We start from the raw sequence: 16,292 nt of genomic DNA, 5'->3' as shown, positions 1-16,292 counted from the left end.
TCATATACTTAAAACTACCTACATAACAACTATCAACATAAAAAAAAAAAAAAAAAAAACTACCTACATGACTATTTTGCTAATATACTTAACCTATACACATTCCATTTCCATTCCTCTAGGATTTGACAAATCTTTTTTCTATTGCAACTTATTATCAAGCTCCACAAATGGTGACCTTATATCAGATAAACTTTCAGGTTTATTTAACCCTGTAGGAGAATGTACTATCATGTTCTCTTTTACAAACAATCCATCATCATTTTTTAAATTCATTCCTCCTACACATTCTTTCTCAAAAGATTGAACTAAGCTTCTCAACACATGAACGAGATTAGTATCTGCAGTTGTGCAATCGTTCATTTTATCGCCTAATCCCATAATAAAACTCAACAAATTTTCCCTTTCTAGTGACAATCTTGCACCATTGTCAAGCAAACTTCTATTCTCAATCTTGATTTTTTGAAGCAAAACATCTGAGCCTCTTAGCTTATTTTCCAAGTGATCATTCAACTGCTTTATTTTCAACTGTTTTGCATCAATTTCCATTTCAATATCACATGCAAGTAGTTTTAACTGGCTCAAATTCTCTTCCTGCAATTTTAGTTTATTTTCCATGTCATTAATATCATCCTCAAGTTCTTCTATCATTAACTTTTTCTCTTCAAATTCAATAATAGCTAGAGCCTCAGCTTCTGTTATCTTATCACAAACTTCTTGAACCTGAATAATTTCAGCATGCTTCTCCATTAGTTGTGAATTAAAGGGTATCAATGAGCTAATGAACTCTTTTTTCAATGAAGTAACATACTTCATGAGTTCATTTTTTGCCATATTTTTTCCCTTTATAGGAATCTCTTTCTCAAACTCATTGGTTCTTTCCACATTGCATTTTTCAATCACAACACTATCAAACTCTCTTCTAAATTGTTCTGGTTCAGAAGCTTTTGCGTCCCTTTCTTTTAGTGCTTGTTCCAATACAAAAAGATGTAGTTGAAGATAATTTATTTTATTCTCTTCCTCTTCCAACTTATGTTCCAAGCTATCTATCTTTTGCTTGAGTCTTACATTAAAATCTACTTGAGCAAGTAGTGAATTTTCGAGTGCTTTTCGCATTACGCGGCTTTCTTCAAGATCGTTCTTCAAACTTTTGACAAACGACTTCCACATTTGTAATTCAAATTCCATTTCACTTATTTCACATGTTCTATCATCCAATTCAATATTTGGCTTGTCTAGAGCATTATAAACTTCGAAAAGTTGTTCCTTCAAATCCATTTTGGTTTTACACTTTGTTGATTCTTCAAGCATATCCTTGTGGATATTATGTTCTTTACGCTGCGAATTCTGTAATTCATTGTGCTCAGAAATTCCTTCCTTTAACACTAGCAGCATAACAAACATCTCTTCATTGAGCAACATCATCTCAATATTAAAAGATTGAGAACATTCCAACTCCTTCTTGAGCTTTTCTATTGTTGCAGCTTTAACTTCTAACGCATAACGATAGTTGTCAATGTTGTCTGACATTTGTTCTAGCTGAAAGCTCCATTCAACTTGTCTAGCCTTGAAAATTTTGACACACTCTCTGTGAGTTTTTTGCAAACCTCTAAGATTGGATCGTAGCATCGAAATAGAATATGAAGCTCTCGCATCTTGAGATTCCTGAAGTTCTCTTAGAGACTTCCTTAACTGTTGATTTTCTTGCTCTAATTTCTCATTTGAGTATTTTGATTCTTTATAATACACCTCTTGTATTTTCAATGCCTTCCTAAGATCTTCAATATCTTTGTCTTTCTGAGAATTTAATCCTTCAGATTTTGATTTCAAATCTAAAACTTCAACTTCTATAGACTTTCTCTGGCTTTCTTCATGTGCAAGTAATTGCTTACACATGTGTAACTGATGTTGTAGATCTTGTGATACTTTTATATGAGAATCTAACTTGGATTTCAAAAAGGAAATTTCATCAAGCAATGTAGATTTTTCCGACTCACATTCTTTCGTACATGGCTTAAACTGTTTTAACTGATCATTGGTCCCGTGTTGTTCCTGGCGCTCCACCAGACTAAAATTTGAGTTGTGACATTCATGTATTTGGTCTGCATAAATGAACTCATCGGCTTTTTGTAGTAGTTCTTGTTCAAGCTTCTCGGCTTTGGAAATCGCTTCTTGTATTTGATTGACTTGCACATCATGTGATCTCTTCAAGTTCTTATATGAACGCTTTTTACCTCTAAGTTCTGCCTTGAGTTTCTTAATTTCACCTTTAGCTTCATCTAGCTCTTCATAAACATTATTCATTGTTTTCTACATTCAAAAAACTTGTTTGCTACCTATAAATAAAAAGAAATAGACAATGACAGTTAGTAACATTGAAGTTTGCAGCTAAAGAGGCCAAAAGTTGGTGGTTATGAAACATGATTTGAACTGAGTTTGAGAACATATTCCATATATTTCATACTATCTAGGTAAACTATATAATATCAATAACATATGTCAAAGATATTCACATAAATAACTTTTTCAAGTCATTATAATGTACCTCTAAAGTATATTTGTTACTTGGTTAATTGATTGGCTTAGGCATAGACAAATGAACATAATGATAACAACGTGTCATACAATCTCTCATTAATTGATTCAAACTTATGAAAGTGTTGCCCTAATTTTCTATTCAATTATTTATGTGACGTATTTATTTGTTCATATAGATGACAAAATACCTTAATTAATTAAAACATAATATGTATAATAGGTTTCAATTTTTGTTTCATTTGATTTGATTAGATTACATTGGACATGACATAGAACCCTAAATTCAAATTAGGTTACAATGAAATATTTGCATGGCTAGAAATGTTAAATCAAATAACTTGAAGGAGGAAATGAACATACCATACACGTGAAATCCAGAAAGTGTCATGAGTTTGAACGAGCAAAGTGTTGGGTGAAGAATGTGAAAGGAAAATGGAAGAAGAACAAGAGAAATGGGAAGAAGAAGATGATGATTCCATGTTACGTTTCATAACCAATAATAGATTTTAACATCATGTATTAACCGTTTTCCAAATCATAAAAACGAAAAATTAACCATTTCTTTTGACCGGATGAAAAAATAACCACACTAGTTTTTTGGCCCAACGTTTTCCTCCCAAAATCGTATAGCATTCGAAAATACACACCCAGACAAAAAAATATTAATATTGTTTCGAGATACACACCTGAAAACATGATTTTTTTTCTTAGACATGACTAAAAGTTACAACTATTATTTTTCTCATCTCATATGCGTCATGTGCGCTTTATTTTTTATTTTAAAAATGCATTTTATTTGGATTATGAAATCCGAACCATATTATAGAAAAATTCGGATTATGAAATCCGAAACAGAGTAAAACCAAACAAATGTGTCGTGATTGATATCAAACGGGGTAAAATAAAAAAATTAGAGGGTGTGCAAGGGGGTAGAGGGTGGAAAAAGAAATTCTCCAAAATCTTTGCATGACTAAGTAATAATTTGATTAGTGTTGGCACATAGCTCAGGCCTTAGGGGAGAGGTATTCGTGTACTCCCTTTTTCTACATGCATACTCCCATATTTTATTTGAAAATTCTAACATACCCCTCTTATATATTTCCCAACAAAAATCCCTAGTGGAGGAGACATTTTGATAAGGACAAAATTTAAATAAATTTCTTATATGTTTTCATGTAGTTCTTTACATTCCCTCAAAAAAAATGTAGTTCTTTACATAAAATGATCGTAACTATCAATTATTTTTTAAATTCACAATTTTCCCAAATTTTGTTATAATCACAAGAAATGTGTTTTATATGAAGAATCATATGAAAACACATTTAAGGAAATATATCTAAGTTTGTCTTTTAGATAAATAAGACAGGGAGAGTGTGAATAGAAAAAAGAGGGTGTAACTAACACTTCCTAAAGCCTTAAATTTAAGGCTTAATTGCACTTTTGGACCCCTATCTTTCAAAAAATTGCGGTTATGGACCCCTAACTAATTTAAATACAAAACAGCCCCCTATATTTTGATTCTTTGGCAGTTTTGGACCCCTAGTCCATTGTTGACTCGGTCAACGCTGACGTGGCACCCTAAATGAGGTGCCACGTGTCAATTTTTTAATTTTTTATTTTGCCTTGGGGGTCCAAAACTGCCAAAGAATCAAAACATAGGGGGTTGTTTTGTATTTAAATTAGTTAGGGGTCCATAACCGCAACTTTTGAAAAGATAGGGGTCGAAAAGTGCAATTAAGCCTAAATTTAACAAGATAGGAGTAAAGTCGGAGCTTGTTCATAAAGTATGGTCTACCGGTCGAATTGTAACTCTCATCAATGCTTATTATAAGAAGAAAAATATTTATAAAAAAAATTAAAACTAAAACAAATAAACCCTCAATTTAGTCCCGAACTATTGTTCTCTCTCTAATTTGGTCCCTAAAGTATACAACAATCACTAGTTGTTGTAATTTTTGAGCAAAATAAAGCCGTCTAAATTGAGGGATCAAATTAAACCGACTTGATAAACATAAAAGACTTTTTTTACCGTTTGTGGTCTGACTTTTTTAACTACATAAGACTTCTACAAAAATCTCAACTATCTCTCTTTAACAAAAGAGTGTGTCGTAAACTAACCTAGACTAAATTATAGACCTATTGATCTATCAGCCCTATTCACACTTTAGTGGGAAGTTGTTTGAATTGTTTCCATTTGGTGTTCTTTAGTTCACTAAGTTATAAAATCTAAAATAAAATTTCCCAATAATTATACAGTAAAGTGCAATGTGATTGGCCATTAACCAATAGTTGAAGCCTTTCTACTATTCACAATACATAATTGATAAGTCATGAAGAAATAGAAAGGGCAACTACAGGCAGGATAGATGATTGTGCACTAGGCAGTACTCCAAAACACAGTCCATGTGACATGATTGGTAAAATAGTTTTTGTACATCTATTACACCTTGATGATGATAGTGATTCATTCACTTATAGTATACAATTTGATGAGAGTTGTTCCAAGTTGTAATGAAATGTGACTTCATGTGTCTTGGACACCACATACATGTTCCCTTCTATCCGGGAGCATGCCCTTTTGTTTCAGTACTCTCTTTTGGTTGCATTGACCCCTCACCGAGGCATGCTCTTACTCTTTTTTTCTTTCTTTCTGTCGTTTGTAAATTCATCAACTATTTTATTTTAGTTATAATATCTAAAATGATAACAAGAGAGAAGGCTCATCCTATATATCTCCTTGAATTACCAAGTTTATGGCATATATTGAGAGATTGATTATGTTTGGGTGTATCACAAGGTGGAGAGGTAGGATCAGTTGTTCGTAAGACATGATTTAACTAACAATATCGATATTATTATATTTGATCTTTACTTCTATTCAAATTAAATACAACACGAATGTGTGTATGAATTTTAGATGATGTTTATCATTTCTTCTATAACAAAAACGATTAGAGAACTAACTACTATGCAATTCAACCAATATAACCAAGTTGCCGAATTGGTATGATACCGCTTCTTTTTCAATGCAAGTTGCAAGCATAGAGAGACGAAAACATCATCAAGCATCAAAAACTGTTCCAACACTTTGTCTTTTTTAAGGAGATTAAGTAAAGGAAAAATCACGATGATGCAAATAAGGCCAAAAATACGTCACTATATTCCTAAAACACCCCTGCAAGGGTAAGCCATAGGGTGACCAAATACATTATGAATGATCACTACATTCAAGTGGCTAGCTTCGGTTGATTGTAACTATGTAAGTATATCATATCAAGAATCAGTCAAGTTCTATCTCATATATTACCCATTCAAGGAGACATTGCCACATTGGTTACTAGAAAAATGTGGATTCAACATATAATTGCTCAAGCGTATACTATGTTATTATAATGGGTTGAAGTATTCTTGAACTAAATTTCAATATTATTTTTCTTGTAACAAAAGTATAGAAAATATAAATAAAAAATACTTATTTTGTTGTTTGGAGTCCAAGGCACATAGAGTGCTCAAGGGGGGAAGGTAAAGAGTTTCCAGCAAGTTACAAGAAGTCATGTTACCATCAAAGATGGTAGTTGTGTCCCACAGCCCATGTTTGGACAAAATGCAAGTGGCCACAATTTGATTTAACAATTGTACTTTGCGGCTAATTGATTACCTCAATTCATGTAGACCCATATATATATATATATATATTACGAAGATTGCAATAAAAAAAGTTGGAATTTGTGGCAATGGTGTTTTTTCCCCCTCAAAGTGAAAGAAAATAAAATAGAACTAAAAAATGGTGGTTGAGTATTACTTAATCTTGTTAAAGATACTTTACATACAAAGGTCAACTTCAGCAAAACATAGGATACTATACATGGAAATATCATGTACGAGACATGTGAAGAAAAAAAAAGGAAACATTGATATTTGAAAAGGTAAAAGGTTCATAATCATTTCAAAATAAAATAAAATGTATGTGAGGCATAACCAAAACTTGCATTGTAATATATTTAGGTCACTTTTTCCTTAAAAATATATATATATATATATATATATATATATATATATATATTTAGGTCACTTTAGAATTTCAATTTTCTAACAATAATTATTTGTAGAAAATAAAACTTTTAAAATCATAATATATGCATTTTTGCTTATGAGAAGTGAGAAGCAATTTCTTTTTACAATAATACAAGAAATCAAACCTTTTAATCTGTATTAAAAAAAGTTTGATTCTATTTTTCTCAAAAGTAATTGACATGATTAAGTCCATCATTAACTTTGTTTCAAAAAAGAAGTTCATCATTAACTTTTTCTTTTCCTAACAAATTTATTTATTTTCTCTTTTACCAATCACACTACTAGTTTCTATACAATATTATCAATCATCCCTTAATCCTAGATGCTTAATTAATTATAATAACAATATTCTCTATTTTTCACCGCATGTCAGTCTTCAATCATTTTTCGAATATGTTTATGTGGGGGACATGACCTCTAGCCCTCTAAAAGTAAGACTATATTCTTGGTGCACTTAGTCAAGGAATTTCTCAATAACTTTTCTTAATAAAATATTCAACCAAATCCAATGTTTGTGCTAACTGCGCTGCTTACGAGGAAAATGTAGATCGTTTGTTTTTAGGGTGCATGCTGAGTAGCTTAATTAGTTTGAGTTAAACGTTAAGAAGTTGAAGGTTAGTTTAGATGAGCTAATTTAACTTTTGAAAAGAAGAGTTGGAAGTCAATGTTTAAATTTTATCGTAGAGAAAAAACTAACATAACAATTAACATATTAATATTTGTCATTAAATTTTAGAGTGTATTAACTTTGACAACATTTGGTTTCAAATTAGGCAATTAATGGGGCTTATTTTTGCGGACCCTCTTCATTTGTCCGATCATGTTTGGTTAGCCATTGTTTGGGTTAGTTTAATGGAAAGAAATATTTATGTTGTTTGCGACAAAAAGAAGAGACAATCGTTTACTCGAGTTAAATTATCTTTTTTGTGGTTGAAAGCAGTAAACATGAGTTTATTTGTTTTATATTTCTCCGTTTTAAAATGAATGTCGTTTTAGTCAATTGCAAATAAATTAAGAAATGGAATAAAGTAATCAAATGTCAGCAATTTTACAAAATTATCTTAATCAACTATTGGTTTATTTTTCATTAAAGAAAAAAGGATTTATGGATATTAAAGTAGTAAGTTTATATTGGAACTTGTGTATTTTACATTAAATATATATTCTTTTTTATAACAAGTGTGATTTTCAATAAAAAGTTGCTTCTTTTAGTATCCTTAACATGTGCAAATTTGCACATGTTAGAAAAATCCAAGAAAAAATAATACTTTGGAAGTAGTGTAACATAGTATTAATTGAAGGGTACAATTGAAAAGAAAAATTTATTATTGCATTGAAAAGTGAAAGTGACATTCATTTTGAAACAATTTTTTGATTAAAACGACACTCGTTTTAAAACGAGTATTAATTAGTGTTGGGTTACTATTTGTGAAAAAAAGTTGATTCCCAATATTTTTTGAGTGAAATTTATATGATTAAAAACAATACAAATTAAAAAAATCATGCGGTGGTGTTGGATAAATGAAGGGAAGGGAAGGTCTTCGTGGTAGGGAGGGTGGAAGGAGATGCAGTGGGTGGGTCATGTCTTGATGATGGAGGCTTTTGATTTTATTTTTCTTCTTCCTTTTTTCTTAACTAAGTTATTGCGTTGGTCTAATAAATTAAAATGTTAGATTTATCAAATTAAATAATTAATAAATGAAGTAATTAAATTACTGAATTTAATGATTAATTAATCTAATTATTTAAACTGCTCAATAATTAAATCAAGTATTCTTAAAAAAAATAAAAAATATTCAATCAAGTAATTAAATTAATTAAATCATTTTTATGTAAAGGATTTCTTAGCTCAAGGGTAATTTTATACTTTTCAATATAATCAACATTTCTCTCCTTTCTATTTCTCTTCTCTTTCTCTTGTACCAAACAATCCATCAAATCTACTCTATTTCTCTCTTTTCATACTCTCTCTCACCAACTTCTCTCTTTCAAACTTCTCTTCTCAACTAAACATATACTTAGTGTACATGGGGTAGTGTAGGTGCTGATGTTCTTCGTGTTATTGTATTTTCAATGATTTTGTAAGAAACATTTTGTTCTCTCAGTTCTTCCCGAACAAATCTTATATTAGGGAGAACTTTTCGCTGAGTTTATAATTTTATTTTGACTTGATAAAAAAAAATATTCATAAATATTATCATTGATGCGTAACAATTATCTTACAATATTGTCATTTACCCTTCTCTCATTTAAGTTCATTGTCTATGTTGGAACCAGTCCCATAAACAGGGGCGGATTCACCACCCAACTAGCCTGGGCACGCGCCCGAGCTCAACCAATACTCAGGACGGATCTCTTTTGAGACCTATGAGAGCCATACCATCCCCCAAGGTTGCTATATCTACTTTATCTACTTAGCATTTCTTGTTACAACTTCGCACGGACTTGAACCGGCTCCCCCACACTAAAATTAAAATGAACTAACGACTTTATCTACCTAGCATTTCTTGTTACAAATTGAAACGGTTCTATATATATTACATACCATTTTGGCACCCCGAACAAATTTAATCAAGATCCGCCACTGCCTATACTTTATTTGTATCGCTACAACAAATTTACAACAAATTTGAATTTTTGTGACGGCCAAAATCCGTCAATATAGGAAAAATTTATGTAGCTAAATCCGCATGTTAGTGCCAAATGGCTGTCACAACAAATTTTCCACCTTTACCTACGGTTTTTTCCGTAGGTAAAACTTATCATTATTTTATTTTGCTCAAGCTCTATAAATTTCTTGGCTCCGCCACTGTCTATAAAGTCACACCAACAAGCAGAGACGAAGCCATGAATTTAAAGCTAGGGGACCGAGTATAAGGAGCATAATTTGATTAAAAAATAATAACTATTTTTTTAACAAAATTAACTTATTAAAACTATTATTCTCTTATTTTCATTTAAAATTTATCCTAAGTGTAAAATGTGCTAATTTGATAATCTCTGTGATTCCTTCAAGATAAAAGATAATCTCTAATCCTGGCTTCTTTTTTTCTTTTTTGGTACGACAAAGTTGTCATTGTTTTGGATATGTTATTTGGCTATTTTTGAAGATTATAACTCTGTTGCCATATTCTATATATATTCTTTGAGTGTTGATTACTCTACGGATACCCACCTCCAGTTTTTTCCAGTAGAAAAATTGATAACTGACTTCAAATCATTTTCGTAGAAATTTGGTGATCAATTCCCACCATGGTGCGTCTTAGCTTCTTAAAATTGAAAATGATTTGTCCCCAATATAACTTCATATAAGGAATACTCTTGCACAGGCAGCACATCACATAGTCTAACAGTTACCAATTCATTGTTATTGTTGTTAATTGAAATTATAAACTATAAGTTTTTTTTTAGGAAGAAACTAGAAGTTATGATGTTTATACTACCTCCGTTCCTAATTATAAGACCCTTTTGAGAATTTTTTTTGTCCCTTTTTATAAGACTTCTTTGCTATTTCCAACTACATTAATTATTTTTTTACATACATGCCCCTATTAATTATACATCTTTTTCTTCAATCAACAATAAATAGCATGTTGAAAACATAAAACATCTCTCTCTTAAAGGATAAAACTGTAAAAACAATACTAATTACAAACATATTTAATACAAATATTCACCATCTTAATTTCCGTTATTTTTTCAAAAGGGCCCTATAATTAAGGACGGAGGTAGTATATTTAAGCAAGATATTTAAAGTTTATTTTAAATGCGTCTATAAGGCGTAACTCAACTTACAATATCGATATTGTTATGTTGAACATCTTCGTTCAGTTTCAAACTCAAAAAATCACAATTGTTTGTGTGAGTTTCACGTATCACTTCAATTACGAAAAAATCATTTTTACTATATCATTATCCAATTTAATAAGTGTGAGAAATGATACTAAAAATGCATTATGATAATGATGTCGTTAATTACCGAGCCAGTAGTCAGTATAATTATTGAATTTTTTTTTTGTTATAAAGCTAATCAAACAAAAGAAAAGGAAAAAGGCTAAGACCTATTGAAGAAAGTTCCTGTTGCGTCAGTCCTGAGCAAAGGAAGGAGGTCTGCTGGCGGAGATGGAGGAGCGATGAAGTCAACATCTGAGCTATGGCCTATTGAAGTTTTAAGCTTTAGAGATATAAAGTGCCTACGAAAAATACTATTAAGCAATTAAAAAATTAGTAATATGTACATACAAAATTTACTTAGCACCTGTTTAGAATTACGTTGGTTCATCGTCAACGTGCGTTTAAATCCATTTATTCGTGAGAGTTCAGAAGTTACTAATTGAAGTGTTAGGCTGGATATACATTTAATGTTATTTCACCGTTAAAACAAAAATATACCTAATCACTTAAAATTATGAGGTCCATTAAAACTACTCTTATTTTAGAGTGGAGAGATCTCTCCTTCAATTTTACTATTATCATATATATATATTTTTGAAAGTATTATCATATTTTCCTTTACTCTAATGTTTGTCGGACACTAAAATACATCTTTCGATCAAAAATCAATACTTCATCATATTAAAAGAGTTTAACTCATTCTACTAAACCCAACTCTTATTATTGGTCAAACACTCTTTTAATTTAACTAAATCAAATTTATTTTTCAAACAAGTTAATTTAAACTTAATCATCATAAATCCTTTATCTGTCATTGAGATCTTCTACATCATTTTCACCTAAATAGAAAACAACATATTCAATCCCTTAAATTCTTGCTAATTCATCTTTAAGATTAATTTCTTGCTACTTACCAAAGTAAAGAAGAAAACAACATATATCCATTTTAATCCGACATTATAGACACGTGTCAACCAAATGAACCGTACATGCACATGTTGATGGTCAACCACGTCAGCAAATTTGGACGGTTCCAATCCCTTTCATCACAAGGAACCAACGTCCAACATTTTCTCATTAATTAAAAAAACATATTTATAAACAACCATAACACCATAATTCAGAGTGCATGATAATATTATAAAACTCCAAATCCAACCGTTCATCAAACATCCAATTCAATCAGAACCATTGAATACAACACCATTGAAAAAGCAACCACTCTATAAATCCAGAAGAAGACGAGTTTCATAGTAACTGGGGGATTTTCTTCCGTGTAATTCGCGAGTTAGGGTTCCAAATTCGACTCACTGAGTCTCTTCTACCCATTGTGTTCCCGGTTTATTTATTATCGCCGGAGAAATACTCTTAATTTTGTTTCCAGTAGCGTAAATGATCGGATTTTCCGGCGAGAAATTTGGGATTTTTTCCGATGATTCTTTGAGTGTGTGGGGAAATTTCCAATTTTGACCCTAAAGCTAAGGTCTTTACTCAAAAGTGTTACTGGGTTTCTTTGACTGTTCCATTTTGAATCAGAATATGAGATATTGGGTTTCCATTTTTGAGATATAAAATTTAAAAAAAAAAAAATCATTTTTTTTAGGGATCGGATAATTTTTATTTATTTTGGGGGTTAATTTATTGGAGTGTTGTGTTTGAGAATTTTTGGTGACATTCAATTTTGGGGAATGGGTCAGTAAAATCCAGTCAAATTAATTTCTTCAATTTGCTTAATTGGGTTTGATATTTAAGGAAACCTTGTCCTTTGATCAATTTATTGCATCAGTTTCATAATTGCTTTTGTTTTTTAATTTATGATTATAATAGAAACAATTACATTTTTGGCTTTTATGAATTGGTATTGATACCATTTTTTGGGTTCATGAATGGATCATAATTTTTTCTAATATATTGCCCATTCCATGTCTCAAATTTGCTTTGGCTTTCGATTCTTTAACAAATTCCTTGGTTTCGGTCCGAGGGATTAGTCTCTGGAGATTATGCCCGGTTCACACCAAAAAAATCCTTGGCTTCACCTAGTTGTGTAACCCTTTAGCTTTGCAAGTTTGCTATTAGAAGAAAAAAATTGTAACTATGGATGTGTCTTTGACACGTTTGTCTTGTTGGTTATGGGGAGGTAGTAAGGAGAAAGAGCCTATTGTTAATGGAAATCCATCTTCTGAATGGAGTTTTTCATTGAAAGAAAGAGAGTCTTTGAAGTTTCCTTTGATAAAGGGAACAAATAATCAAAGGAAGGTTAGGAAGAAGTGGCAGAGTAGGGAAGAGAGGAGAGTTGATAGAGAGTATGATGTTGTTTTAGTATCATCTGATGGTGGTGGTGGTTGTTTATCAGGCTCTGAATCTGATGACTCAGATTGGTCTATTGGGTGGTTAGAGCCTCATGGTTCTGATTTTCAGAGTGATGATGATGAGTCTGAATCTGATAGTAGTTTTGCTGTTTTGGTTCCTTGTTATAGACCAGGTTGCAAGGAAGTTGAAGGCTCAAATAATCATCTTTTGAGTGCTATCAAGAAGAATCTACCAAATCAATTTTCTTCTGGTAAGACTTGGAACTTGCTATTGAAATTTCTAATTTTTCTGAGCTGATTTACTTTTTTTGCTTAGATGCCTGAACAATCTGTAATAAAATTGGTTTGTTTGGCCTGTTGATGATTTTGATCTTGATGAAGAAATGTGTGTCATTATCATCATGGTTATTGTGTTTGTGATTTTGCTATATTGGTAGTTTGGTAATAATTCAACTGTAAGTGCAATGATGATTAGGTCTTTTAGTTAGCTAAATCCAAAAGCACAATTCATGACAAACAATTCTGCTTTTTTTTATTTATTGTTGGAACTGTCTTCAAATGTATCAATCTACGAGTTTATTGTTTTATGGTTTTTATATTTTAATGTTTGGTTTGTGTAACTATGTATGAAACTGTGGATACTGTAGAGTAGAGACATGCTTTTCTAGCCTTGTAAGTTTTTTTGGCCCCTCTTTATTTTCTGAGTGCTTTCATGCCTCATTTTTTCTCTCTGTTTTAATGGTTTTTGTGTGTGAGTAATGAGTACTTTGAACATAATATCTTTGGTCTATGAGTGAGATTTATAGATCTTTTAAAATAACAAATTGAAATAGAAGATAAGCATTTACTATATCATACTACGTTAATTTGACATGTTAAACAGTTACAGAAGCTTCTATCTTATCTAATCATAGAACTGTTTTCTTGTTTATGGAAAATGAGTTGTTTTTTATATCTTTACGATGATTGAATTTGAATGTACGTTCATGCTTAAATCATCTTATATGATAATAGAACTAATAATGTCACACGGATCAAGATGATTGAATTTAATATGTAACAATTGCTTACTCCAAACTGCAAGATGGGTAATTGTGTTTAAAAAACCCAACCTGCCATTGTAATTGGGAAAATGCTAAATCAAGCGAAGAGAGTTATCGCAAAGCATTTGCGATTAAATGTGATTGGCTACTTATCACCATTACTGCGGTGATTTCCACCAGTTCACGTGATTTGCAGTTTCCTTTTCAACTCACAAAACACACACGCTCGCGAGATTTCAAGAAAAAAAATCTCTACATATAGCCGTGCTGTTTTAGTTGAGGTGTTTGTGCTTGGTACAAATCAAGAAAAATTAATGATGGAAACTCTACTCTATTCATTCACTGTACTCATTTTTCTTTTGATCTGTTGATACATTCATCTCTATCTGTATCCATGCTTATTGTGTTTTGGATTACTGATTGAATTTGCAGCTGGCAACAATTACATGGAACAATGGTTAGCTTCACTTCAGAATTTTGAAGCTTAGAAAACTACTTCCAGTGTGTTTGTAAACTTTGATCTCCACTGCGCCTCGATCGATGGCCATGCGCGGTGGAAGGATTTCTAACACGTTTCCAAGCACATACAGCTTCATCTTTTATGATTAAGGACCTTTCTGACTACCTTTTATAAGTAGAGGAAGCAAAAACAATCCATTATGTATCTAATGTAATCTAATGTAATTTTTTGTACATAGAATCCATTTCTCTTCTTATTGTAAAAGCTCAATTTGCAATGCAAAATTTGTAGCTAGAACATACTATATGGCCAGTCACTACTACAATAAAAAAGCAATACTATATGGATATTAAGTTGAGATTATTATTTGTTACTCAACTTCAATATTCTACTTCGGACAACTAAACACAAATTATATTTTAACAAACTGAATAAAATTTATAAAGTAATTTTTTTATGGTTATAAGGTAATTTTTTTATAAAGTATTTTCTTTCGAGGAATTTGTAAAGTATTTGAATTTGTCGTTTTTTGTTGACGTTCTTGATAATTTACTCTCTTCAACTTATTTACAAGAGAAATTTCACTTTTTAGATTCATTTAATTATGAATGTAGTTTTGGATACAGATTAGCTACATCATTTATCTTGATAATTTACTCTCTTCATGTTATTTACAAGAGAAATTTCACTTTTTAGATTCATTTAATTATGAATGTAGTTTTAGATACAAATTAGATACATCATTTATAAAATGGAGAAAATTTATGTACAATTACTTAGGTGTTTTTCGTATGGTTCTTAACTAAAAATACATATTTTTTTGATATAGCAAACTTTGAGAAAATTATGAATTTGAGGAAATTATGGTGAATTTAGTTAAGAATCATACGAAAAACACATAAGGAATTGTACCTAAGTTTTCTCCTTATAAAATTAAGGTTAAAAGTAATTTTTCTTTTATAAATAAGAACAAAATAGTATCTTATTTTAACTTTTGATTATAATATCTTATTATAATATCTCAATTTAATATTTGATTATAATATCTCAATTTAATAAATGGTTTGACAAAAAACATGCTCACTCTTTTTTGTCAGGTAGCCTAGCAGTTAGAATTCACCTTATAAGATGAATAAATGGGGTGTCCGACGTTCGAACATCGACCCCTGCATATAATAATGTATTGTCCTACCAACTGAGTTATGTTTACGGGACACATTAATTAAGAAATGTAATAAATATGATAGTTTTATTAAATAAGTATTTTTTAAATTACTTTCTGCTCATTAATTACAAAAATTGGAAGAAAAAAATTATATTAATATCTTTGAGCAAATTTCCAAGTACGATTTTTTGTGAACTTTATGATTTTAACCTTTGAATAAAGGGTTTTTTTAACGAGTACTTCAATAAATTACTTTTTGGGAGAACCGTATTACTTTTTGGCCTCATCTTCTGCAACATTGAAACCCCTTGCTTGAGAATAAATGTTTGCATTATTAAGGATTGTATAATGTATATCAATCAGGGGATATAGTTTAACTAACCAAATATTTCATAAGAAATGAGAGAACAAAAGGAAAGAAAATAAGAAACTAGAAATTGACATTAGAGCATCCAATAGATTGCAATTACTAGTAATCACCATGCAAAAGTAAACTGTTGAGAGGAAACAATAATTAAAGAAAAATAAATAATTAAAGGGAGATTAGTCACTTTAGTCCCTAAATAGGAAAGAAGTCGTCATTTTAGTCTCTGAATGCAGATAAATTGCAAAATAGTCCCTAAATGTAGACTCTGTAAGTCAATTTAGTCCTTAAATGCAGACTCCGTTAGTCAATTTAGCCCCTGAAAGTAGACTCCATCAGTCACTTTAGTCCCTGAAATTGACCAACAGAGTCTACACTCAGATACTGTTTTGCAATTTCTCTGCATTCAATGACTAAAGTGACTACTCATTTTCTATTTAGGGAC

At 30.9% G+C, this 16,292-nt stretch overlaps 2 protein-coding genes across 2 annotated transcripts; one reads left to right on the top strand and one right to left on the bottom strand.

Annotated features, from left to right (window-relative positions):
• Positions 1–141: 141 nt before the first annotated feature.
• On the bottom strand, positions 142–2,304 carry LOC11415533 (uncharacterized protein At4g38062). The gene has a single exon (XM_003612999.1). It carries the CDS (start codon positions 2,302–2,304, stop codon positions 142–144), a length of 2,163 nt encoding a protein of 720 aa, XP_003613047.1.
• A 9,350-nt stretch (positions 2,305–11,654) lies between these two features.
• On the top strand, positions 11,655–14,702 carry LOC11416529 (uncharacterized). Its single transcript, XM_003612998.4, has 2 exons — positions 11,655–13,066; positions 14,291–14,702. Exons 1-2 carry the CDS (start codon positions 12,601–12,603, stop codon positions 14,344–14,346), a joined length of 522 nt encoding a protein of 173 aa, XP_003613046.1. The 5' UTR covers positions 11,655–12,600; the 3' UTR covers positions 14,347–14,702.
• The last annotated feature ends 1,590 nt before the right edge of the window (positions 14,703–16,292 follow it).

This window comes from Medicago truncatula, chromosome 5 (assembly GCF_003473485.1).
Source record: "Medicago truncatula cultivar Jemalong A17 chromosome 5, MtrunA17r5.0-ANR, whole genome shotgun sequence".
Lineage (NCBI taxonomy): Eukaryota > Viridiplantae > Streptophyta > Magnoliopsida > Fabales > Fabaceae > Medicago > Medicago truncatula.
This window is presented reverse-complemented; position numbering and strand designations above follow the sequence as displayed.

What these genes read in the sequence shown, in the direction of transcription:
- LOC11415533 (XM_003612999.1), bottom strand. Translation starts at nt 2,304, where the DNA reads ATGAATAATGTTTATGAAGAGCTAGATGAAGCTAAAGGTGAAATTAAG.
- LOC11416529 (XM_003612998.4), top strand. Translation starts at nt 12,601, where the DNA reads ATGGATGTGTCTTTGACACGTTTGTCTTGTTGGTTATGGGGAGGTAGT. An exon ending in ACCAAATCAATTTTCTTCTG is followed by an intron (nt 13,067 to 14,290) that starts GTAAGACTTGGA and finishes TTGAATTTGCAG; the next exon opens with CTGGCAACAATTACATGGAA.